The sequence below is a fragment of the Lithobates pipiens genome, unplaced genomic scaffold, assembly GCF_037356315.1.
Source record: "Lithobates pipiens isolate NorthernLeopardFrog02 unplaced genomic scaffold, aLitPip1_a1.2 Scaffold_27, whole genome shotgun sequence".
Taxonomy (NCBI): Eukaryota; Metazoa; Chordata; class Amphibia; order Anura; family Ranidae; genus Lithobates; species Lithobates pipiens.
The window spans coordinates 87,136,228-87,163,684 of record NW_027507788.1 but is presented as its reverse complement, the minus strand read 5'-3'; the positions used below and the strand labels follow the sequence as shown (position 1 = coordinate 87,163,684).

The 27,457-nt window shown below is 43.4% G+C and overlaps 1 protein-coding gene and 1 long non-coding RNA gene across 5 annotated transcripts in view; both read left to right on the top strand.

The window, feature by feature from the left end:
• LOC143933963 (uncharacterized) overlaps positions 1–27,457 on the top strand; it is a 286,424-nt gene that overhangs the window by 186,600 nt on the left and 72,367 nt on the right. The window lies entirely within an intron of this gene.
• Positions 1–27,457, top strand: part of RIC8A (RIC8 guanine nucleotide exchange factor A) — a 116,374-nt gene that overhangs the window by 16,550 nt on the left and 72,367 nt on the right. For 3 of the 4 annotated variants that reach the window (XM_077457171.1, XM_077457173.1, XM_077457172.1), the window contains exons 2-3: positions 21,811–21,858; positions 23,522–23,539. In XM_077457171.1, coding sequence (XP_077313297.1) covers positions 21,811–21,858; positions 23,522–23,539 — 66 coding nt within the window. The remainder of the gene's footprint in view (positions 1–21,810; positions 21,859–23,521; positions 23,540–27,457) is intronic. The other variant, XM_077457174.1, reaches the window with a different exon arrangement.

The following is a 27,457-nucleotide window of genomic DNA, read 5'->3' as shown; positions in this document are numbered from 1 at the left end:
CATGTGGCTTCAGAATCTTCAAGGGGTATTTTGGCAAAGCTCAATCATGACTGCATGTGGCCTTTCTTGAGGAGTGTCTTTTTTCCTGCAACCCTCACATACAGGACAAATTTGTGGAGAATTTGTGATCTTGTCACATGCACACAATGACCACTCTTTATCAAAAAATTCCTGCAACTGCTTCAGAGTTGCTGTAGGCCTCTTGGTAACCTCTCTGATTAGTTTCCTGTTGGCTCTTTCATCCGGTTTGGAGTGATATTCTGATCCAGGGAAGGTCTGTGTTGTAGTAAATACTTTCCACTTCTTAATAATAGACTTCACTGTGCTTCTAGGCATTGATAAAACCTTTGCATTTTTTTTTTTGAGTCCATCTCCTGACTTGTGTGCCTGTTCACAACTTTCTTTTCGGAAATCTGACGGTGCTTTGACACCCATAGTTGATTGATTGTTTTGCTTTTAGTTGCACTACCAGGGACAGGAAAGCTATTTTCCTCCTGAGCTAATCAAAATGACCACAGCTGATCACAGTTGAAAAGTCAAATGAATTTGTGTGCCATATGAGAAGGTGATTAGCTACACCTAATTGAGTTTACAAATAATTTATAGGAGGGGGGTGATCCTTTCCAACTAAGTGGTTCTATTATTTATTTATTTATTTCTGACATGTTAGTGTTTACATCTTTCACTTGGATGTTATAAGTTGCACTGTGTGTAAATGCAGCCTTCTAAAACAAAAAATGTGTCTGTCTTCATTTCAGACTGCAAAGCAACATGTAATTATTTTGAAGGGGGTGATTCTTTGCTATACCCACTGTATGTTTAAAATAAGACAGGTTCACTTTGGAAGAGCCAAGGTCCTCCTAATACGTATGTTCTTTAATGCCTTGGAGGCAACTGTGAATCCATAAATGTTGAGCTGTTGCATAGATACTACCTAAAATTGTAGAACCTATTTAATAAACCATTTTTTTTTTCAATAGAAGTCATCATTTTCCATTTCTTTGTCAAGAGGTGTATGTTTCCTACTAATTTAAAAGCAGACGAAACTGGCTAGGCTGACACATGAATTGGAGTTTTCCTATATGATTAATTGCCTTCCTATAACAAGGATGTCCTAGATAAGTGGGGTAGGAGCACAGGAGCTGCTCATTAGAGGATACTAGGAGCCTTTAATACCATTTCAGCTTGGGGGGGGGGGGGGGGGGGGTTAAATTTCCCATCTGTCTTGCGTTGCCCACCTAATTTTAGATTTTTCTCAGCCTTTATTAAAAGAACAATTAGGAATTGTGCTTTTGAGATAATATTATAGCTTTGTCTGCCTAGCTCATTTCCCATTTTATGTATTTTTAGACATTGGCCTTTCCCTGCAAACAAAAAACGCTAAGATGAATTGAAATAAATCCTTTCAGTTTTGAAGAGAAACCACAGGCAAAAATATTTGCTACATTTGTCTGTTTTTGAATGTACTTTTTGGCAGCAAAGCTTACAAGACCTAGAGGTTTGGTCTACAATATTCGCAAAGATCTTTTTTGTGCAAGAAAATCTTCCACAATTTTATCCATTGCAGGCTGTTGGTGCAGTGCTGGGCATACCCAATGTGTTGATATGAAGTCACAAGTGAAACATGGAAGTTGCCAATGGTGACGTCCTAAAAACAAAATGCTAGATGTCTGGCATTCCTGCTGACCTTCTTTATTCGGTGCTCTGAGTCGCTCCTCCAGGTTCAGAACAGTTTTGCAGATAAAGGCTCCTGACTATTCACTGATTTTCCTTATTTGCATACTTGGCCAACTAAGGCTGGCCATACATGGTCCTAATCTCGGCCAGTTCAGTAGGAACCGGCAGAGATTTGAATAGTTAATGGGCTTGCCGGGATGTTCCAATTTGTTCGATCTGTCAACTTGGGTACAACCAGCCTGATGGATTCTCTTGCGATTATGGCTAGTGGTGCTAGTGATGATGTCTTCTCCCAGTTGGAGCAGCTTCCCCCTGACCCCATTGGCAGGAGGAATTCCCGCATCAGCACTGTCTGTGTTGATGGGGGAATTAAATTGCTTTCGTTGCAGTAATTTGCGCCGTGTATGGCCGGCCTAACAAGAATTCAGCAATGAGATCAGATAGTAATAGTTGCATGCCAAAATGTAATGGCCACTATGGCAATACTTTATCTAATATAATGTAGTGAAATTAGCCCTAAATTTGTCAGAACAAAATAAAAATAAAAAATGTGCAGTACATCTTTTTCCCAAGTTTTATTCTTTTAACCACTTCATCTTTCACACCTGTATATGTCTTTGTGTCTCTATATCCCGCAGTGTCTATAAATGGTGTCAGGTCTGTTTTTTTTTTTTTTCGTTTGTTTTGTTTTACAGCAGTAGTGCCTGCAATAGCTGCTGCATTTACACAATTTAAACAGCATCTCCTGGCTGTTATTTTGACAGCCTGAAATTGTTTGAAAATAGGGGGACGCAGCATTGAGGGAGGAGAGCAGGGTGTGCTACATATACCCTGTGCACTCCAGTGAAATTTTCCTAATTTATTTTTATTTTTTATTTTTTGTCTAACACACTCAATGTCCACCTAAAGTCGTAAATCATAAATGAGAGTGCCAGATGCGTATGTCTATTTCAAACATAAACCTCAATTTAGTTTGAAAACACATCTAAAAACACTGTATACTGCACACAGGGCTAGTAGAATGGAGCAGTGGTCTCGATGGACTGTAAAGTAGCCGCAATAGCACATGCCTGTATCTGCCGCAGAAATGGTCGCAGCTTCCTGAACCTCCCGAATGTCTGGAGCTCTAACACATGCCACTGGTAGAACAGGTGGGAGGGCGGGCGCAACATGTTTCTGAGGCCCCGCTTCCTTCATCAGGCTAACCCACCCCACACAATGAGAAGCATGTATAGATTCAGGAAAAAAACAATTGGGAGTTAGCAGAGCGAAGCCAACTCTATTGGCTCGTTAACAGGAAAAGGGGAAGGGAGGCGGCCGCGGCCATCTTATAATAGCAGTAATATATCAGCAGTTTGACGTTTGATTATTACGGTGGGCAGGAACAGAAAAACTCAGAGACCAATTGGTAACGGGTAAGTGGCAGCAGAACTAGCTCTCACAGAATGAAGCAACAATGAACGGATGTGACTCAATGTACTGTACATACTGCAATCTATACATCGCAATATGTAGCTATTGATATATGCTATAGGTCACAGCATGTGTATCGAGTCGCATCTGTTCATTGTTGCTTCATTCTGTGACAGCTAGTTCTGCTGCCATTTTTGATCCATTATAAAAAAAAGCTAAAAAATGCTAATGTGGAAAAACGCTAAAAAAAGCTAATAAACGCTATTGCAAAAAACGTTAAAAGACTCGCTGCAAAGCTACTGGCATTTTTATAACATTATTTTAATATCCAGTGTGCACGGAGTCTTAAAGTGGAGGACCACCTAAAAAAAAATAAAAAAAAAAATAAAAAAATAAAAAATAAAATAAATTCACTTACCTGAAACGCTGTTGCTAGGCAATCTTCCTAATCTGCCTCTTCCTATTCCGCGGCACTTCCTCCTCTTTGGTGAGTGGCCCCGTTGCCTTCTGGGACATGTGTGTGTCCCAGAAAACAATGGGGCTATTCACAAAGCGCTGCGTGACTCGCCTGTTTCCCTTCGTCAGGATGGAGGCGCCGGCAGCCGATCCGATGGACGGATTGGCCTCGGGGTGGCCGACATCGCAGGATCGTTGGACAGGTAAGTGTCCTTATTAAAAGTCAGCCATTACAGTGTCTGTAGCTGCTGACTTAAAAAAATTAAAAAAAATAATAGCGGCTGGAACACCCCTTTTTAATGTCTACAACTAGTTAAAAACCCTTCAGGTACAGAAAAAATAATGTAGACTGAGCAGTGTCCGACTTGCCCAGTTTTTTTGATAAACTGTTCAAACTATCACCAATTCTATTTTCCGCAGCATAGACACTAATCAGTCTGTAGTTTCAAGAGGAGATCTAGGAGAGCTAATTACTCTCCTTTTGGATAACACAAGAGTCGCAGACAAAACATAGGGCAGCTTTGGATATCTCACACGATCAGCAGGTATTTTTTTTTTTTTAACTTCACAAACTGATATGTCTAAATGCTTTTAGTGGTATTAAATTATTTTTGGAATTCAGGAACTCCCCATAGTAACCAAGAACGTCTAGTTAAAGAAAACAAGTGGCTATGATGTTGGAGGCATAGACCCACGGTTTATACCATGTTTAATTCCAGAGACCATAATCTTTCTATTTCCCTGGTTACATTAAAGCTGCACGATTCTGGCTAAAATGAGAATCTGGATTTTTTTTCTAAGCCCCTGTACACACGGTCGGACATTCTGCCAACCAAATCCGTTGGATTTTGTCCGACGGATTTTGTCCGACGGATTGTGTCCGAAACTGTTGCATACACACGGTCGGACCAAGTTGTCGGAAAATCCGATCGTTCAGAAGGTGATGACGTTATTTCGTTACAACGGGACTACATTCACGCTAGTAGCCAATAGCTTTGATGTAGGAATTTGATCTGAGCATGCATGGCACTTTGTCCGATCAAAATTCTCTACACATGATCAGAGTATGTCCGATCGGACCAGTTTGTCGGAAAATATTTCCAACAAGTTGGAAAATTGTGTCCGACGGAAACAGTCCGATGCATACCACACACAGTCGGATTATCCGACAAAACGGTCCGATAGGACACATTCTGTCGGAATCTCCGATCGTGTGTACAAGGGCTTAGAATAAAAAGATCACGATTCTCGCAACGTAAAATCTTTCACTTTATACAAAAAAATTTTTACTTTAATGAATTAAAAAAAACATTAAATAAAACTTTTTTTCAAAAAAATTGCATTTGAAAGACTGCTATGCAAATACAAGGGGACATACAATATTGTAACAACTACCATTTTATTCTCTCCGGACCTCGTCAATGATCTGTGTGGCCCCGGCGCGGTCACACCATTTAAGATTTGCTTTTTTATCTTCAGCTGCCGCTGCCTGCTAGCTGTGTTGTCTTCACAGAGCTGACATTAGAAGAGCAGCACAGCAATGCACGGAGGGCAGGGGCTGGCCCAGTTAACTTATTGGTTGATAGAATGCAGAGCGGTTCTATTAACCAATCAGTTAAAGTGTTTGTAAACCCTTACAACACACTTTGACCTACAGATAAGCCTAGATTAAGGCTTACCTGTAGGTCCAAGAAATATCTCCTAAACCTACACGGTTTAGGAGATATTTGCTGAAAGGTAGACAACGGCGCGCAGGCGCACTGAGCACGGCACAGTCAGCGACGAAGATGCCGCGCGTGGCGGCTCCCGTGCGCATGCGCGGGAGTGACGTCATCGCGGCTTCGCCGAATGACAGCGGCGGAGCAGCGAGACCCACCGAGAAGATGGATGCGCCGGACTACAGGGGACAGCGGTGACTTCGCTGGCTCCTGTGTCAGGTAAGTGACACATAATGGACTACTATGCGATGCATAGTAGTCCATTTATGCTTTGCCTTTGCAGGGAATGAAAGAGGAAGTAAACTCATCAGGGTTTACTTCCTCTTTAACTGGGGCAGGTCCCGCCCTCTGTCCATCCCTTTGCTGCACTTCCGATGTCAGCTCTGTGCCTCCTATGTCATCTGCTGTGTCCTGTGTAAGGTAAGACAGTGAAGAGGGCACTGTTATGAAGGATGGAGGGGGAAAGTATCAGAAACTGAAAGGAATGAGGAGGGGTGATATAAAAGGGAGGCAGGGCAGGAATGTGAAGGTGGGTTCTACAAAGGGGGTAAGGACAGGAATGTGAAGAAGGGTGCTATAAAGGGGCTAAGGACAGATTTAAATTTTAAAACTGGCTACTTGGTCATCTCCTGTACTATGCCGCATTCTCAGTCTGGTCATCTCCTGTACTATGCCGCATTCACAGTCTGGTCATCTCCTGTACTATGTCGCATTCACAGTCTGGTCATCTCCTGTACTATGTCGCATTCACAGTCTGGTCATCTCCTGTACTATGCCGCATTCACAGTCTGGTCATCTCCTGTACTATGCCGTATTCTCAGTCTGGTCATCTCCTGTACTATGCCGCATTCTCAGTCTGGTCATCTCCTGTACTATGCCGCATTCACAGTCTGGTCATCTCCTGTACTATGTCGCATTCACAGTCTGGTCATCTCCTGTACTATGTCGCATTCACAGTCTGGTCATCTCCTGTACTATGTCGCATTCACAGTCTGGTCATCTCCTGTACTATGCCGCATTCTCAGTCTGGTCATCTCCTGTACTATGCCGCATTCACAGTCTGGTCATCTCCTGTACTATGCCGCATTCTCAGTCTGGTCATCTCCTGTACTATGCCGCATTCACAGTCTGGTCATCTCCTGTACTATGCCGCATTCACAGTCTGGTCATCTCCTGTACTATGCCGCATTCTCAGTCTGGTCATCTCCTGTACTATGTCGCATTCTCAGTCTGGTCATCTCCTGTACTATGCCGCATTCTCAGTCTGGTCATCTCCTGTACTATGTCGCATTCTCAGTCTGGTCATCTCTTGTACTATGTCGCATTCTCAGTCTGGTCGTCTCCTGTACTATGCCGCATTCACAGTCTGGTCATCTCCTGTACTATGCCGCATTCTCAGTCTGGTCATCTCCTGTACTATGCTGCGTTCATAGTCTGGTCGTCTCCTATACTATGCCGCATTCTCAGTCTGGTCATCTCCTGTACTATGCCGCATTCTCAGTCTGGTCATCTCCTGTACTATGCCGCATTCACAGTCTGGTCGTCTCCTGTACTATGCCGCATTCATAGTCTGGTCGTCTCCTATACTATGCTGCATTCATAGTCTGGTCGTCTCCTGTACTATGTCACATTCTCAGTCTGGTCGTCTCCTGTACTATGCTGCGTTCATAGTCTGGTCGTCTCCTGTACTATTTCGCATTCACATTCTGGTCGTCTCCTGTACTATGCCGCATTCTCAGTCTGGTCATCTCTTGTACTATGCCACATTCTCAGTCTGGTCGTCTCCTGTACTATGCTGCGTTCATAGTCTGGTCGTCTCCTGTACTATTTCGCATTCACATTCTGGTCGTCTCCTGTACTATGCCGCATTCTCAGTCTGGTCGTCTCTTGTACTATGCCGCATTCTCAGTCTGGTCGTCTCCTGTACTATGCCGCATTCACAGTCTGGTCATCTCCTGTACTATGCCGCATTCTCAGTCTGGTCATCTCCTGTACTATGCCGCATTCATAGTCTGGTCGTCTCCTGTACTATGCTGCATTCATAGTCTGGTCGTCTCCTGTACTATGTCACATTCATAGTCTGGTCGTCTCCTGTACTATGTCACATTCTCAGTCTGGTCGTCTCCTGTACTATGCTGCGTTCATAGTCTGGTCGTCTCCTGTACTATTTCGCATTCACATTCTGGTCGTCTCCTGTACTATGCCGCATTCTCAGTCTGGTCATCTCTTGTACTATGCCACATTCTCAGTCTGGTCGTCTCCTGTACTATGCTGCGTTCATAGTCTGGTCGTCTCCTGTACTATTTCGCATTCACATTCTGGTCGTCTCCTGTACTATGCCGCATTCTCAGTCTGGTCGTCTCTTGTACTATGCCGCATTCTCAGTCTGGTCATCTCCTGTACTATGCCGCATTCTCAGTCTGGTCATCTCCTGTACTATGTTGCATTTGCAGTCACTGTATTCTCTGTGAAATATATATGCATATGAGCGTATCTTTTTTTTTTTTGGTGGGGAAGTGGATCTTGGGTGGGAGTTTCCACACTTTTTTTCCCCAGGACTTGACCCCTGAGCATAGTGATGACCTCTTTTTGTATTCCCTTTCTCTATGCATGTTCAGTATTCAACTAATGGCACCGTGCTAAGCAGTGGAGCCCTAACTGGCTCAGGCTGTTGAACCTACACTCTACAACATATATATACCTAACACCAGGCCTGTGGGCCAAATGTGGCCCTCACACCCAGTTTTGCAGCCGGAACACCATTCCGTTACCTCCGCCTCTCACCATCCACTCCCGCTCCCTGCTGTCACTTGTAAACACTGAATCCTTCTGTTTTTACAAGGGATGGCTTTGCTTGCAGTGGCTTCTGGAGCCAACATCCCTCCATGCACTTATGGTGGGGCATGGCAGAGACAGGTCTCCAGAATCTGAGTGAGAGAATGATCTGCGTGCGGCGCACACGCCGGAAGGTAATAGAGCTTTCAAAGGCAGGAGAATAAGATGCACAGAAGGTTTGAGGATGGGGGAGGGGGAATTGGTGATTGGTGTTGGGATTGCACACTGCATAGCACACCCAAAAAAACCGTGTACTCTGTATATTGTACATGCCTAAATTATGTTCTCTGTATGTAATGCACCCCTGAACTCTGTACTCTGTATGTAATGCACTCCTGGACCCTACTCTCTGTATGTAACGCACGCCTAAATCTTGCACTGTGTACACCCCTGAACTCTGCACGTAGCGCTCCCCAGCTCAGATATAACAGGTCCTTTGAGGGCAACAATACTGCTGATGTGGCCCGTGATGAAGTTGAGTTTGACACCCCTGCTCTACAAGGATTGCAAGCTAAAATAACATAGAATTCAGGTACTTATGGAAGCTCAGTATAATATATTTTTTTTAAATTTATGTTGAATAATAAATGCAATCATATCTTTTTGGTTTTATTGACCTGTTAGGAGGACGTGTATCAGTCTCTGCAAGTGTCAATGTACGTGATGGCATGATGCCCATAAGATTTACTAAAGCCTCCAAACCGCTTTTAAAGAAATCATTGCTAAGGAAAATCTGATTTGTTAAAAGGACCTCAGTTGCCTATCTGGAAAAGTCAAACATTCGCATGAGACCATGGTTTTTTTGAGGCATCTGGGAACCTTAGACAAGTGTCTGCATTTTTCCGTCAACAGATCTTGTATTAAAGCGGAGGTCCACCCTAAAGTGGACCTTCAGCTCATCGGAACCCTCCCCCCCTCCGGCGCCACAATTGGCACCTTTCAGGGGGGGGGGGGTGCAGGTACCTGTACAGTACAGGTATCTGCACCCACTTCCGGGATAGCTCTCTGCGGAAAGGGGCATAGATTACGCCCCTTTCCGAAAGTCCCCCGCTGCCTGCTGGGAAACACCCAGATCCCAGAGGCAGCGGGTCCATCCTTATTGCACAGCGCGACTCACGCATGCGCAGTAGGGAACCAGGAAATGAAGCCGAAAGGCTCCACTTCCTGATTCCCATACCCAAGATGGCGGCGGCAGCACCCGAGAGACGATCGAGAGATCGGCTTCGGGTGCCGACATCGCGGGCGCGCTGGACAGGTAAGTGTCACTATTTTAAAAGTCAGCAGCTGCAGTATTTGTAGCTGCTGGCTTTTAAAAAAAAAACGCGGAGTCCCGGTGGACTCCCGCTTTAAGCAGTGCTCAATCACATTGTTATTGTCTTGTCATTGATCTTTAGTACCAGAAAATTTCTAGTAGGTGGAGTTTTTTCGGTTAGACATTGGGGGTTATTTACTAAAGGCAAATCCACTGTGCACTACAAGTATACTTGGAGGGGCAGTTTCTGTAGATCTGAGGGGAAGATCTGAAATTAGGGGAAGCTCTGCTGATTTCTATCATACAATCATGTACAAGCAAAAAAGGCCTAATTTCGGAGCTGCCTCTGCTTGGGGGGGGGGGGGGGGGGCAGTGCTGCCCAAAACAAAATACTTATTTGCCTCATGGTAGTGCCTATGACAATCTACAATAACTTCAATGATGCTTACATGCATCAGTCAAGTACAGTGTTCAGGTTACCTGTTCCTACAACCCCTGCTAGACAGTGTGCTTTGGCATTTTAATTATTGCTAGCTGGACAATGGTGGTTAGTCCATGCCCAGCTTACTCGTAGACTGGCATAGATGAGTTTGTGTTGATGGATTCTTTTTTGTGAGCTACATGCTAAAAAAAACAAAAAAACAAAACATCGCTTTACAAGGGAGAAAATGCAGCCATGTCTAAGCCCTTGTACACACGGTCGGACATTCCAATGGAAAATGTCCGATCGGACCGTGTTGTTGAATAATCTGACCGTGTGTGGGCTTCATCTGACTGTTTCCGTCGGAATATCCAACCGACAACGTTTTAGAGCTGGGCTATAAAGTTTTCCGACAACATGATCCGATCGGACTTTGTCCGATTGTTTGTAGAGAATTCCGATCGGACAAAGCGCCACACATGCTCAGATCAAATTCCTAGACCAAAGCTATTGGCTACTAACCTGAACATAGTCACGTCATAACGAAATAACGTCATCACGTTATGAACGATCAGATTTTCCAACAACTTTGTCCCACCGTGTGTATGTGACACCAGTGTCGGATAAAATCCATCGGACAAAATCCGACGGATTTTGTTGTCGGAATGTCCGACCGTGTGTACAAGGGCTAAGGCTGGCCATACATGGTCGAATTTCGAAAGGAATTTTCTTTTGAAAATCAGAAAATTCCTGCATTTTTTGATCCAATGGTGCCACCATTGATTTCGAAATTTGGCCAACCAAGCCTTCAATTGCACCTTCTGCTGCTACAGAAAATAATTTTCGTGGCTGGGAATCTTCTTTTCTTTCCGGGAATTTTCTTTTCTTGTAAATGCGCATTTCTTTGTCGATTTACATTTCTCGTATGATTCTCCCATCATTGATTAGAAAATTGTTCATTTTTCAAAAAAAATTCCAGCATGGCCTATTACTCAAATTTGATGGTCGCATGAAAATTGGCTGTTGCTGCAGCCCACTAATGGTGCGAAATACGAACGACAATTCTTAGATAATATTTTCGAAAGAAAACATGTCTATATTTTATGCTTTTCTGCATGTCTCACAATCTCCTTGGGCATCTGAATTTCATTAGCCAGTTTTTGCTGTTTTTCTTTGGCTTGCTGTGTAGACACATAATTGCATTCTTGGAACAGGTACACTCAGTACAGTGGTCTTCTGGGTCATCATTAAACTCTCCAACTACCGAAAACCGTTTACAGATAACAAAAACTCCATCTGTCATAAGTAACCTAGTTTGGAATGTTTCATGGCACTTCATCATTAATTTGGATGGTAGTGACCCTTCTATTTTTAAATTCGAGATCCAGCTGAAATTGTTTATTCAAAATGTGAAGAATGAGAAAGGGTTAAAACTCCATGTATTTTTTTTTTTTTTTTCTTTTCTGTCTGGGAGGGTCACCTTCACCATTTGTCATGTTGACCATGGACATAAAGTGAGGGGAATTCCATAATGTCCTAGTTTTATCTAGAATTGGGGGGATATCTTCCAGTGGGGACAACCTGTTCCTGTAACCGCTTTCATAGGTGGAATTTCCCTTTTTTATTTTTAGGATTTTTCGCCTTCAGGTTATGTCTTTAGAACTAGGAGTAAAAATGAATCTCACTGATGGGGAAATAGCAAAAAAAACTTGGCAGATGTTCTTACTTTTTAGTTAGGTTCAAATAACAAAGTGAATCTGGCTGGACTATGGAATGGATAGTATTTATATATTTGTAACAAGCATTATGCAGGATTAAACCCAAAAGCACACATTTTATTATATTGCAGTTTAGCAGTTCTTCGATATGATGGCTGCATTTGTTTTCTTTTTTAGCTTTCTTTCTTTTTATTTTCATCTGGTGATCCAGCCAGTAAGTCTGTGTTTTTTCAAAAGCACAAGCTCTCTTGCAGATTTATCAGTTATAGGGACAAACAATATTCAACGCTGCCAGGGGTGCTTACAATGATAAGATTTATTCATGTCTGTAAATCTTTTATCCCAAAAGAAAAAAAAGAAACTCTTTGCTTTATCTGTTTAAAAAGTGCTAGCTGGAGTTTTGTTTTTAATATGTTAGTTTATTTAAATCTACTAGTACGTTACAGTAACCTTTACCCAGACTAACAATGCTGCTGTCCAAAGGCACCTACCTGTGCTCCTTCATCTAGAGTGGGGGCACTCTAATACAGGAGGTGTGTTACTGTCCCGATCACAGGTGAAGACGAAGAAAAAAGCCTTAAAAAAAGAGAACTAATGCAACCGCAACATCTCATAATTAGTAAGCTGCTATATATATTACATTTTTGGTTTAGTACCACTTTAACCCCTTGTCACTGACTCCCAGTGGCAGTGTCAGGTGTTTGAATGTCTGGAGGCTGAGCTTCTGATTGGAGGCTGAGACCACTGTGATTAGCTGTCACATGTTAAGGTTTAATGTTTTGGGGCCATGAAGGACCCCTTCGTCAGGCATGTGATGATCTGTAACTCACAAGCTTTCCAATTTCTAAGGTAAATACAGAGCATGTGATCTGGGAGGGAGGAGCAGGGTGAGCTGTGCTTGGACAACTTCAGTAGCTCTGCTGTGAACTTTGAGGATGAATTGCTCCACAGTGCCTGCAGCTACAGTTATTGGTGAGGGTATGTTTTTTAAAGCTCTTTTGCTGCTTGTTAGTGCCCTTTTACGCTGTAGCAGTTTTCATGCTTTTTAGCGCTTGAAATGGTGCCTGAAAACTGCCTCCCATGCCGTCGGAGTGTGAAAGCCTGAGTGCTTTCACGCTGGGGCGGTGCGCTTGCGGGATATTAGAAAAAGATCTGCAAGCTGCATCTTTTAAGGCGATTTGGTAGCAGCATATACACAGCTTCCAAACCGGCACTACCCATTGAAATGAATGGGCAGCGTTTCCGAAGCATCTGAAAAGCACTTTGGAAGCGCCGTAAAACAGGCGATTTTAACTCCTTCCTTGGGGTTAAAAGTGCCCTGCTAACGCACAGATGGTCCCAGTGTGCCCTGTGGACAGATTCTCCCACCTGAATTGTGGATCTCTGTGGCTGTGCTGTGTGCCTCAGTTAGAGTTGGGCGGCCTCCTATGAGGTCCCAGAAAGAAGGCACCCAGCCCCCTCCTACACCCTCCACCCCCCAAAAGAGTGCCAAATGTGGTAGTGGAGGGTGTAAACAAGCAGAGCTTCCCCTTTTGGGTCGAGCTCGGCTTTACTGACCTTGGACAAAAGCAAATATAACTGCCTGGTGTGTTCTGGATAGTAGTCACATATGTGTCTATGCCACAAGCAAGCAGAAGTCCCTGACCAGGACTATTGCAGCCTGTAAGCTATGCTTCTGCTCCTAATCTTCAAAAACTGCTATGAGCATTGCTAAGAGGTTCTTATAGCAGTATGAACACTCATAAATGTTGATGCTTCTCCTAAAAGTCATTGAGTAAATCTTTAGTGATGTTAGTGTCAGCATAGGCATAAGCTTCCGAAAACTGGGTCATGTTTAAACCCAGTGCACATCCGTTTTTTTCTGCATGAAAAAAATGCCAAGCTTCTAAAGAAGTAAGCACGGTTTATAATGAAACTTTTTAATTAACGGTAGCTTAGAAGTATTTTTCTATTACTGTATCTCTTTATCAGTGGTGCATCTTTCTTTTTTTGTATATTCTTTAATGTTCTTTTCAAAGTAGTGTTTTCTAGTATGCAATCTGCTTCTTCCCCCCCCCCCCCCCCCCCCTTTTAAGTGGGCCTTTCACTAAAGTCAAACTTTGCATGAATCAACAGGACTCATGTAAGCATTGCCAATGCAAAATAATATTTTGCATAAAAAAAAGTACTTTTTGCTTTTCATGATGGGCTGGTGGAATTTAAGTCAAGTAAGAAGTAGGACGTTGTCATCTTACCCTGCAGGGCAAATTGACAGTGTTTTGGCAAAGGGCACCCCCTAAACCCCTTATACTTGTCATATGCAATCTCACCGCTCCTTCCTCCTCGGCAGCTGCTAGAATACCAGGCGTCTTTCCAACCAAATTGGCGTCTTTCCAACCAAATTGGCCCAGTCTAACAGTTTGCACTAAAAACAGAGGGTTTTGCTTACACGCGTTTGCAAATACATGGGTAAGCCGCAATGCCCACATCAAGGGACCTCTGTATATACTGCAGGCCAGTTTGGCAGGCTGGCTGGTAAGTGTGCTGGGAAATCTGCGATGTGCATTTCCCTCAAATGTGTACCTTGTTGCAAAGGCCAGTTATAGGTTGGGTGGCTGACATTTTTTTGTACAGTTGGTCAAATTAGGTGCGGGGACATACTGGATGCTTTCACTTCCAATGTGCTATTGCTGGGTGTCATATGGGTCCTTGTGCCTTTTAAAGAGCAGTGGGCTCCCTCCAGGCTCAACTGCCTGTAATGTATCATTTATGTATGTGTTCTTACTATGGAGACTGTGGAAACTTTACAGTTAGGACCACAGTATATACAGAGGTTTCATGACCTGGCACTGCGGCTTACACATGTATTTGCAGATGTGGGCAAACAAAACATTCTGTCTTTAGCGCAAACTATTAGGGCTGATTTGGTTGTTTTGCAGGCTGCCTGGTAAGTGTACTGGGAAATCTTTTGTTTGCAAGGATACCAGGCACTTGTGACTTGTGGATATAGGAAAGCATGTAACCTGTGATGGTGCCAAAGCCTAGAGGCCAGTTGCCAAGCCCAAGCATGGTCCCATGACCTAGGGAGTGACATTGCTCTAACTGCAAGATTGCCAACACAGCTTATTTCAGTGTCAGCCCGAGAGGAGGAAGGATTGGCGAGGCAGCATTGGTAAGGTGACTATAAGGGGGTCGGGGGATGCCCTTTGGACATTTTACACATACCTCTTTGCAATGAATAGGAAAATAATGTCAGGTTTTCTTTTAAGTGACTCCTTTGGGGAGATTTTTCTCTCACGCTCTGGTCCATAGATGCCCATACAAGAAATAGAAGGTGGCCTTTTTTAAATTTGTTGCTGGAGTTGGTGATTGACTTGCAAACTTGTGTGGCTTGGAAGAGATTACTGGAGAACACCTAGGAGTCCTGGGCTTATTTCAGAATTGGCTAGCTTTTGCAGCAGTCCGTTTGGTGTCAGTGGGTCCCTTGGAGGTTGATGGCCCTGGAGCTGTTTATCTCTGTCGGTCTGTTCTATATTGCGAAGTCATTCACTGTGATTAGATCTGTTTGCCAGTTTGTAATTGCTCCCGAGTGAATGCTCAGGATAAATTACTACATTGCGCTTATGGCGGTGCTTTGCCGTCTGTGTGCAAAAATGAAAATTTTATTTCTCAAATCACATTGTCCTTACCAAATAATATAACTATTCTCAACAAAGGTTCCTCCACAGGTTAACAGGGGTTCCTTAAAGGGATAGTTCCCTTTTTACCACAAAACTATCTATGCAGATAAGGGGCATCTATTGATAAAAGCAAGCTATGCAGCTCTGGCTAAAGTTTAATAAAACCCTTGCTATAGGTGTAGGCCATTTGCATACCTTATGAAACCTGACTGGAATACTCCCAAGACGTTGCTAGGTACTCCCAGGAAGTTGCTAAGTGAATCCTAGTCATCTGCCACCATCACAGCAGTGAGCTCTCAAATGCTGAGCTCAGACCTACTGCATCAGGGGAGAGCGAGTATTTTCAGGAGTTTGAATCGGAGAAAGAGCTCACTACTATGATGGTGGAGGTGAGCAATGACGACTAGGACTCACTTATCAACATCCTGGGAGTATTCAGGCTTCATAAGGTATATAAATGGCCTTCACCTATAGTAAGGGTATTATTCATCTTTAGTCAGAGCTGCACAGTTTTTCTAAATCTACAAATATCCATTACCTGCATAGGGAGTTTTTTTGGAAAGGTGTACTATCCTTTTAAGCTGTGGCTCATTGGCCTCTCATCTGATGATGCTTTCAGGTACATCCCTACGTGACAGAGCCAGTAGCATGGCACCAGTGATCTTTTTAGCTGACTGTAAGGATGGCATTTTGACCACCACTGAGGGGCATTTTTCCCTCTGATCACCATTTTATAAACAACTCATGATGGAGTGTTTTTTTACCTTGGGTTCTCCAAGGCCTAAAAATTATTTCAAGGATGACTCTGGGGTAAAAAAGTTGAGAAGAAAACGAAAGTAACCCATGGCAGCTGCACTTTAATTGAATAACCTCTGCTTAATGGGTTAACCACTATGGCTGGCCCATTTGTAAAATGCTCTAAGCTCAAGCAATAACATTTCCAGCTTGCTAGAGAATGTTTTTGCCTGGAAGTGCCTTTATGCCCGGTTCACGCTGGTGAGACACTCCGACTTTGAGAGCACATGTCGCATAGCAAGTCGAGCCCCATTAAGTGCAATGGAACCGTACTAATAGGAGCGACTTGAGTTGCTTTGACGTAGAAAAAGGTTCCTGCACTACTTTTGGTGTGACTTTGGCACAACTTGCTTGGCCTTCTGTTAAAGAAGTCCTTTGCAAATCATGCTGAATTCACGGTAGGATGTCGGCTTTAAAGTTGCAGCAGTGTGAACCGGGCCTTGGTAGCTCAAAGTGCTTTAATTGGCTCCTCACTAATGTGATGTGTTTTCACAGAAACTGCGCTTTTTTAGTTTAAATCAGCTAAATTTATTCCATGTACGCCAAAGCAAGACTTGTACAAAGTCACTTGGTCATGCGCCTTTTCAGCTGATTTTGAAGGTTTCTTTTGTTTTTGTTTTCTTGCACGCACACACGCACAAACACACAAATGCGCGCACACACACACTTTTTATGTGTTTTTTTTTTTTCAAGCTTTAGGGGGTTTTTTTTTTCTGTCCTACGGAAGGCAGTATTTGTGACTTTGCATGTCGTCCTTGTATCTGCTTCCTGCATTTTTCCAATGTCTCATGCTATCGGTCCTCCTGAGCCATGTCCGAGCAAAAATCCCAGAACCACACGAGGGGGACCTAGTAAATGACCTGCAGAGAGCTGGGACCAACGTAACAAAGGCTACCATCAGTAACACACTACGCCGCCAAGGACTCAGATCCTGCAGTGCCAGACGTGTCCCCCTGCTTAAGCCAGTACATGTCCGGGCCCATCTGACATTTGCTAGAGAGCATTTGGATGATCCAGAAGAGGATTGGGAGAATGTCATATGGTCAGATGAAACCAAAGTAGAACTGTTTGTTAGAAACACAACTTGTCGTGTTTGGAGGAGAGGGAATGCTGAGTTGCAACTAAAGAACACTATACCTACTGTGGAGAATGGGGGTGGCAATATCATGCTTTGGGGCCGTTTCTCTGCAAAGGGAACAGGACGACTGATTAGTGTGCATGAAAGAATGAATGGGGCCATGCGTTGTGAGATTTTGAGTGCAAATCTCCTCCCATCAGCAAGGGCATTGAAGATGAAACGTGGCTGGGTCTTTCAGCACGACAATGATCCCAAACACACGGCCCAAGCAACAAAGGAGTGGCTTCGTAAGAAACATTTCAAGGTCCTGGAGTGGCCTAGCCAGTCTCCAGATCTCAACCCAATAGAAAACCTTTGGAAAGAGTTGAAAGTCAGTATTGCCCAGCAACAGTCCCAAAACATCACTGCTCTAGAGGAGATCTGCATGGAGGACATGGAGGCCAACATAACCGCAACAGTGTGTGACAACCTTGTGCAGACATACAGAAAACGTTTGGCCTCTGTCATTGCCAACAAAGGATATATAAGAAAGTATTGAGATGAACTTTTGATATTGACCAAATACTTATATTCCATCATAATTTGCAAATTCTTTCAAAAATCAGACAGTGTGATTGTCTGTCTGGATTTGTTTCCACATTTTGTCTCCCATAGTTGAGGTATACCTATGAAGACAATTACGGGCCTCTCTCATCTTTTTAAGTTGGAGAACTTGCACAATTGGTGGCTGACCTAATACTTTTTTGCCCCACTGTATATGTACAGGGCCCGCTTTGCTCCTATATGTACAGAGCCCGCTCTGCTCTATTGGCGGTCAGAGTAAACTGGTCTGTTCATTTACACCCAACTACCCTTTGATCTGAATTACCTAAATGGAAGAGGACGGGTCCCCTTCCGTGTGTGTGTGTTTGTGTGTGTGTGTGTTTTTTTTTTTTTTTTTTCTGCTGACAGGATTGGACCCAGGAGTAGGTGGGTGTAAAGGGACATAAGTCTGATTACACTCACTTTTCCATAAGGATAAATGGATTATTGAAAAGGAATAAGGGGTTTTGGGACTTTGTATGAAGCAAGAACCAAGGGGGTACCTGCCTCCATCCCGGTCAGTGATTTATAAGAAGGAAGTGAAGCACACAGCAGCAAACAAAGAAGTCAAGTGACTGGGAAGTTATGTTTATTTCTATTGTATGATCTCTTAACCACTTTCAGACCGGACCAATTTGCTGGTCAAAGAACAGACCACTTTTTGCGATTCGGCACTGCGTCGCTTTAACTGACAATTGCGCGGTCGTGCGACGTGGCTCCCAAACAAAATTGATGTCCTTTTTTTCCCACAAATAGAGCTTTCTTTTGGTGGTATTTGATCACCCTTGTGGTTTTTATTTTTTGCGCTATAAACAAAAATAGAGCAACAATTTTGAAAAAAACGCATTATTTTTTACTTTTTGTTATAATAAATATCCCCCAAAAATATATAAAAAAACATTTTTTTCCCTCAGTTTAGGCCGATGCGTATTCTTCTACATATTTTTGGTAAAAAAAATCGCAATAAGCGATTATTGATTGGTTTGCGCAAAAGTTATAGCGTTTACAAAATAGGGATAGTTTTATAGCATTTTTATTAATAATTTTTTTATTTTTATTTTTTACTAGTAATGGCGGCGATCAGCGATTTTTTTTTTTATTGTGACTGCGACATTGTGGGGGACCCATCGGACATTTTTGACACATTTTTGGGACCATTGTCATTTATACAGTAATCACTGCTATATAAATGCAGTGATTCCTGTGTAAATTACACTGGCAGTGAAGGGGTTAACCAGTGGGTGGCAGTGTAGGGGTTAAGTGTTCCTAGGGGTGTGTTACTAACTGTGGGGGGGCTGGGCTTTCATTTAGTGAACACTGATCTCTGCTCCAATCACATAGAGCAGAGATCAGCGTCACTAGTTGCTAGGCAGAATGGAGAAATGCTGTTTACAACGGCATTTCTTCATTTGGCCGCTCCGTGAGACGATCGCGGGTATGCCCGCGGCGATCGAGTCTGCGGGTCCCGCGACCGGACTCACGGGGGCCCCGATGGCAGGGCGGCAAATTTTAAAGGGACGTACATGTACGCCCATTTGCCTGCCTGTGCCATTCTGTCGATGTACATCGTCGTGCGCTGGTCGGCAAGTGGTTAAAGAACATTTTTGGGCATGAAACCTCTGAACAATAAACCTTTTATCACATTCAACACAAATTACATAATGATCCACAAGACAATAGACATTCATATATAATATACAAAAACAAATGGCAACTGATACATTTATATACATAGCCATGATGCAGTTGAGGCCTAAATGCCTGAATGACCTTACTAGATCCCTCTCAAAATAAAAGGGGGGGGGGGGTTAAGATGGCAGAATTACTGCGGTGAATTGTTATAAGCATGAGTTAGATCATTAGGAAGCTTGTTAATCCATGATTAAAATGATAGTAAGAGTTGATGGCTTGACGCGTTTCGTGGTCTTCTAGCCGCTCATCAGGAGCAGAAACTATGGAGTATATCTAGAATAGAGAACATACATGTATAGATGGTCTCAAAAAAAGTATGATTTTGGAAACTAAAAAATAGGGGCAAAAAATAAAAATTTGAAAAGATTCTTAAATGTTGTGAAAATAGAGCACCATATTCTGGGGTCAATAAACAAACCCCCCCCCCTCTGTTGCGTCCAACTCTCATCTGCATCCGTATGCCGGCGGTGCGGCATTGAAGATCGCAAATTCACCACAAAGCATCACCTCCAGGTGCTGTGGTGGCTTTTGAGGGCGATGACAACCGTCAGACAAATCCAAGGTGGATGGGTTTGGGTGGATGACCCTGTTGTAGGGTGGGAGGGATAACCCCAAAAAAGGACCTACTGTATGTGAGGAAAATTATATATGTTGTGTAAAAAATAACAGTGTAGGTGAAGGGAAAAAGTGAGTGGGTGGGGAATAGAGATGAATAAAAGATATATGCCATGATTTGTTCTCCTGATGAGCGGCTATAAGGCCGCGAAATGCGTCGAGACATCAGCTCCTACTATTGAGATTCCTTATGATCTAACTCATGCCTACCACAGTAATTCTGTTATCTTACCCCCCCTTTTTTATTTTGAGAGGAATTTAGGAAGGTCATTCAGGCCATTTAGACCCCAACTGCATCATGGCTATGTATATAAATGTATCAGTTGCCATTTGTGTCTGTATATTATATATGAATGCATATTGGATTGTGGATCATTATGTAAATAATGTTGCTAAAAAGTTTATTGTTAAAGCGGAGTTCCACACAAAAATGTAACTTCTGCTTTTCCGCTTCCTCCCCCCCCCCCCCCCCTCCATTGTCACATTTGACACCTTTCAGCGGGGAGCAGATACCTGTCTAATACAGGTATTCTGCTCCCACTTCTGGGCATACTCGAGCCACCCGTGGGTATCTTTGCCACTTCCCGCCCCCCCCCCCGCGCTGTCTTCTGCGATAGACATGGGTCCCAGAACACAGCAGGGACCAGTGGGATAGCACAGCACGAGTCAAGCATGCGCAGTAAGGAGCCAGGAAGTGAAGCCACAAGGCTTCACTACCTGATTCCCTTACCGAGGATGGTGGCGGCAGCACCCTAGAGCTGAGGGACAAATCTGCCTCGGGTGCCGACATAGCGTGCGCCCTGGACAGGTAAGTGTCCTTATTTTAAAAGTCAGCAGCTGCAGTATTTGTAGCTGCTTGCTTAAAAAAAAAAAAAAAAAAAAAAAATCGGCAGAGCTCCGCTTTAAGAGGTTTCATGGCCAAAAAATTTCTATAAGAGATCGTACGATATAAATAAATATAACTTCCCAGTCACTTGACTTCTTTGTTTGCTGCTGTGTGTGCTTCATATAAAGTCCCACTTCTCGCTCTCTGCCTTCTTATAAAGGGATGAATGGACCTTACAATCAGGTCCACTTGAAAACTCAAAAGGCAGACCTGATCAGAATGGTCATATGAAAGGGGCCTAAAGCCCCATACACACGATCAAAAATCCCACTAGCAAAAGTCCGATGAGAGCTTTTGGTTGGAAATTCTGACCATGTGTATGTTCCATCTGACTTTTGCTGGCAGAAATTGAGAGCAGGTTCTCTATTTTTCCCACGGAAAAAGTTCAGTTCGGAAATTCTGATTGTCTGTAGCAATTCCAAAGAGCAAAATTCCTATGCATGCTTGGAAACAATTCGATGCACGCTGGGAACTTCATTTTCTCGGCTCGTCGTAGTGTTGTACGTCACCGCGTTCATGACAGTCAAAAGTTCAGAGAACTTTTGTGTGACCGTGTGTATGCAAGCCAAGCATGAGCGGAATTCCGTCGGAAAAACCATCCAAGATTTTTCTGAAGAAAACTCTGATCGTGTGTACGCGGCATTAGTCAGAAGAGGTCTTGAGTAGTTGGGTTTGTGACTGGAATTCTACTTTACCAAATACTACTTTGGTAGTGCCAGCATGTTCTGTAGCATTGTCCCAGTCCCTTCAGTCCCTGTTTCTGAATGATAACACAATTCTGCAACATTTTAATGCGCACTGGTTCACATACTAGGGTCTGATTCAGGGAAAGACAGTTGGCCTGTTTTTGTATCATGGAAGGGAAAAGCTTGAGGAAAGCAACCGAAATGTGTTTTAGAAGCGAGTAATATATGTCCATGCACATGTATATTTACTTAAGAGGATTTTTTAAATTCTGGACAGCTTAATCTCAAATAAATCTTGGATTAATATTGAATTATGTTCTCTTGCAGAATTCCCAGTGTTTCTTCTTCAATGCAGAGCAAAGAGAGCAACGTAAAGTGAGTATAGTGTGTGTGTGTGTGTGTGTGTATTGGATATTGATCACTTCATCAGGATTCAAAACATCATAGTTACATAGTTAGTAAGGTTGAATAAAGACACTAGTCCATCCAGTTCAACCTGAGTGAGTGTCTACAATTGTCCCTATCCCTGTAGATTACACACTCACATCGGTCCCTACCCTCAAGGAGCCCACAATCCAAGGTCCCATTCATATACTAGGGCCAATTTTTGAACAGAAGCCAATTAACCTACCTGCATGTCTTTGGATTGTGGGAGGAAACCTGAGTACCCGGAGGAAACCCACGCAGGCACAGGAAGAACATGCAAACTCCAGGCAGGTAGTGTCATGGTTGGGATACGAACCAGCGACCCTTTTTACTGCTAGGTGAGAGTGCTAACCACTACACCACTGTGCCGCCACTAATCATGTTAGACTTCCTGAGTTAATATGGACTTGTACGCAAAACGTTTTTATTTTTATTTTATGTTTTGATAGAGTAGGTTAGACCTTCTGTAAAGTTTTTATTGTTGTCTTGGAGAGATTTGCCCCCTCTATGTAACAGTGACCTTTGTCACTGAGAGGGACAGTGAGGGGAAATTCAACATTTTAAATGCACATTACTGTAGAATGCCAGAAATTGCAGCAGTTTTAAAAAGCTCCTGGCTTACAAGGGGTAAAATCCAACTAGGTGTATGTCACGTCATGGACTTATGTATTTTATTTACCATTTATATTTTTATTGAGGGCAGAGAGTACAACTATCACAGCAGCGTTCTGACAGAAGAGATGCAGCTGTTGCATGACTGCCCCCCCCCCCTGCCTTTTTAAAATGCCGTACTTGGTATTATGTAAATGGTTCACAAAATACAAAGCCTTCCATAACTTGGCAAGAGGAGGGGCAGGCAAAGCTGCTGCACACAACTCTAACTTTGCTGTAGCTGAGACCCTTGGGTCCAGCATCATTATTCGGAGTATAGCAATAGCTACTTTCCTCAGTTTAAATGTAAATAAGAAAGAGAAGTGTCATACATCAGGTTGGTACTTGACCCCGCATAAGGCAGCAACATTTTAAATGTCTGGAGTTACTACTGAAGCTGTTTGTGTTGCCTAATGCAAAAAGCAGCCTCACCATTTTCAAAAGGAAGCCAGCAATGGCAGACCAGATGTTCTTAAAGATCTTATAAAGAGGGTACAAATTGACAAAGCCCAATGCAGCTGATAAGATTTCAGTCCATCAAGAGCAAATGAGCAACAGATTCTGGTTGCTCTTGTCCACTGTGCTCTGCACATTGCTTGTTGTCTTAATAGTCAACTTCCCATACTGGGGTACCTATGGTATTAACACTTTCATTTCAATTATAATATCATTCCTTGACAAAACTATGGTTTCTTCCAGCCATCAATCCACCATGTATGTTCATGACTGCTGTGTGATCTTTTGTATGTTTACTCTAGAATAAGTTTCTTGTTCCATTTAGTCAAGTATAAGGTTTCCACTTCATCATTTGTAAGTAGAAAAAGTGTAAAATACTTAAACTCCTACAGTTTCACACAATATGTATATGTCCCTTTCTGTCGTTTAAATCTTTAAAATTCCCTATTAAAACTGTCTAAACTGTCCTCTCACTGCACATGGTTTTCTACTCATTGACTTGCAGCGCCAGGAACTGGAAGAGGTAATGAAAAGCCATGAAGTCTGTAGATGTAGATTTGCAACCTTCCTTAGTGCTATGCTGAGACTTTTACTGTAGCGTTAAGCTGTATAAAGCAACCCATAGTCAAGAGATGATGGTTGTCTAATCTATGTTATTTCATGGAATTGGGTGATTATATCATATCTGTTGGCCGCACACGACTGCCAGTGACCACTTTGAGTGGATCAAATCATCATGTAGGTTTGCTTGCCTCCATCCATATTGTTCCCACTTGCACTAAAGGCTGGTGCAGCATCTTCCAGTGATATTTCTACACCCGCTCCACCGCTTTTACTTGAACATCAACATTCCATCTATATCTGAACTATCCTATTTGCTAAATCAGATCTTGTGAACAGATCAAACATGAACGTCTGTCCACTGAAATGCATAGAAATTATGACCTGTGACTGCTGCAAAGTGAATAAAATATGGCTGCCAAGAGTCGTGCACTTCCTAAGAAAAACTGGAGCAAACCTGTTACACAAACCAAGACGTTGTCTAGGAAGCTGAACCTTTTGTCCTGCCTTCCACCGCCCCCCCTACTGGGTTGGTAATATAATCGAGTACCTTGTTAACCTCTAGGCAGCAGGAAATGTCCATATTAAATTATTTCTGCTTGCTTTGAAATGTTAAAGGAAGCCTCTTCTGGGGACTTATGGTGGCCTCCTTTGCAGACCCCTTCTTGAAGTGCTAGTTGCCTGGCTTAAACAGTGGGTTCAGTGCTTTCCTGGGCACTGAGCTGAACAGATATGCAGATTAGGAGCGCCAACTCCCTCCAACTTTCCTGGTCCGTATGCCTGTCCCAGCACAATGATTCAAAAGGGTTGATTTACTATGGCAAATGGACTGTAGTGTAGTCACTTCAAAGCTTTAGTGAATGAGGTAAAGCTTCAGTTTGCAAAGAATACCCAATCGCATGCAAGGAAAATGAAAAATGCAGCATTTTAGCTTGCACATGGTTGGATGATGGAAGTCAGCAGAGCTTTTGCTCATTTACTACGGAGCAACTATTGCAAAGTGCACAGCCGATTTGCCTTTAGTAAATTAACCCCAAAGTATTGAATTCTGAGACATCCAGGCAACTAGCAATTTCAGAAAACTATCGGCGATTGCAGCCTTCACCTTCCTTTCAGTACAGATTTATTGTAACAACAGTTTTTCTCAGATCATCTTCCGGGACAGACCATGAGAGAGAGGCACCTCCTCTAACAGTAAGAGGAAACTCATCACCAAGTACATTTTAAAAGGAAGTCCCTCTTCTGAACTGGTCAGTTTTTTGTTTCCCCCGGGTGAGGGAGGCCTCTGTTTGTTTGTTTTTTTTTGTTTTTTTTTTATATCCTTTTATTCCACCCACACCTTTTACCTACTTGGCTCCACTGGGAGCAGATAGTAGGATTTTCTGCAAGATTGCCCTCCAGGTCCTATCCTCACTATGGGAAAAAAGTAGCTTGGTTCCCTTTCTCCTGTACCTAGGGAAGGCCATATCTGGGAGCGGCATACCCCCTTGACAGGGACTGGCACAGGCAGCATGAGTGGTGGTGGGGACTCGCACAGTAGCTGTGTTGGATTCGTGGCCTGTCTGTGCGAAAAGTCATTTCCAGGCACCGGAGGCTCTGGTTAAAAAGTCTGCACAGGGGAAGGGCTGACTGGTGCCTTTTGATAGCATTTCCTTCAAACATGGGCTGTCAGGATGCTACAGGTGGAGGAGCTAATACTGCATTTTGGATTCTTCAATGCAGACTACAGCGTAGGCCGATTACAATTGCCCTTGGCACCAACAGGACACAGGTAAGATGGAGGTTGTTGTACCTACCTACTTTCACTTTTGTTTATTTGCTCCTAGGTTTTCACCTAGCCTGTAATGTCACCTGGGGCCTCTGAGTGTTGGGATTAATGTGACAGGGCACTGTTAGGCTCTCCCAATTGACCACTGTGCAGGAGGGGCCTAAAGCAGTTTGGCATAGATGCACCCCCCTTTCTTTCCCTGGCCTAATCCGGACATGGGATGGATGCCCACTCCCCAGCTGGAAGGGCTTCTGATGGGGAGTTGGACGTAAATATGAGGCACCTTCCCAACCTGACCAATGCCAAGATCCCCTACTCCTGTGCTCTTGGCTGTAGGGGTTCCTCAGAAGGTGGATCTTGTGGTTTATTTATTGACCCCACTACTCCTTCTCATGTAGTAGGTCCAGCAAAAGGAAATTATCCTCTAAGGGGAGGATGATCCTTTCTGGTTATTGTCCCTAGAAGATGTGTATGTCCTCCTTAGGACTATGTAGTAGGCTGGACATTCAGGGGAAAGTGTCTGTTTCTGCATGCTAGTTATGCTAGTCACCATTCTGTTTGCATGCTAGCATTTGTTTAAAGTGATTGTAAAGCTTTGTTGTTTTTTTTTTTTTTTTTTTTGTTGTTTTTTAATAACAAACTTTTTATACTTGCCTGCTCTGTGCAAGGGTTTTTCACAGAGTGGCCCTGATCCTCCTTTTCTGGGGTCCCCCTTTGCGCGCTCCTGGCTCTTCTCGAGTGCCATGGGGGCACTCGTGTGGGCATGCTTCTGAGTCCTGCTGCTGCGTCCATTGACAGACAGCAGGACTCGGCCCAGCTCTCTGACTCTTGTGTCACTGGATTTGATTGACTGCAGCGGGAGACAATGGCTCCTGCTGCTATCCAATGAGGACTGGAGCTGCTGTGCTTGTCCTCATCGCTAGAATGATCGGGCTTAGATAAAAGGGGGGGGGGTGCTGCAGCACAAACTGTTTGTTTTTCACCTTAATGCATTAAGGTGAAAAACAAACCGGGAGGGTTTACAAGCCCTATAAGAAAGGAAACAGATCACATTAATTAAAATTTATTTTTCTACTATCTGTTACCTGGGTGTGGCTGCCTCACAGGTGTTTGGCTTGCCTTCCTAGTGAAAATATTTGCCAGCACACCATGGAACGACATAAATAGCATCCAAACAGATCATTTATTGCATGATCACAACACAAGGAGAGCGCAATGTTTGCGAGTCACGCAGGACCCCTTCGTCAGGCATGTCATCACATGCCCGACGAAGGGGTCCTGCGTGACTCCGAAACGTTGCACTCTCCTTGTGTTGTGATCATGCAATAAATTATCCATTTGGACGCTATTTATGTTGTTCCATGGTGTGCTGGCAAATCACTGTGACTTGAACCAGTATCCATCTGGTTGTTGCTGCAGCACCCAAATTCGAGAGCTCATCCTTGCCTTCCTACACACGGTACAGTCTGCAGTCTGTGCTAACAAAACTCAGCTGGCAGAAGTTTAATTTCCACCTGTCTCACAGAACCTTCTATTCCCATCTTACGCAGTTGTTGTGTATAGCTGGTTATTGGGCTTTGTCACATTCATATGCTTTTGTAGCAGATCCTTATGTGCTTATATTCTACATAAGGTGGTGGTTTTATATCTCCACCATAAGTTCAGAACTAGTTATTCCATGTAGGGTCTGTTGGGGATAGTCTTTTTCCATTTATCTGTCAAGTCTACATTGTTCAATTACCCTGTTTATTTTGCCACACAGGGGCATTCATCATTGTCCTTAATTGCCCAGGGTCTCTCTATTGAGAATTTAGTATAACTGGGTCCACCATATCTATGAAATTTATGGTAATCCCGAGGGTGATAAAGGCCTTTGGGCTTTTAACGACCCTCCCTGGTCTAGTAAGTTCTTATCATCTCTAGGGACTGTCCTGGAAGATGATTTGGGAAAACCATCAGTTAGACTTGCAGGTAACTGTTTCCATGAGTCTCCTAGGACAGCCAAATTCCCTTGTTTTATGATGTTTTGTTCAGGTTTCGTTCGTCAGTTCCTGTTTAAAACAGTAGAGGACTTCCTTTTAAAGTGTACTTGGTGATGCATTTCCTGTTCCT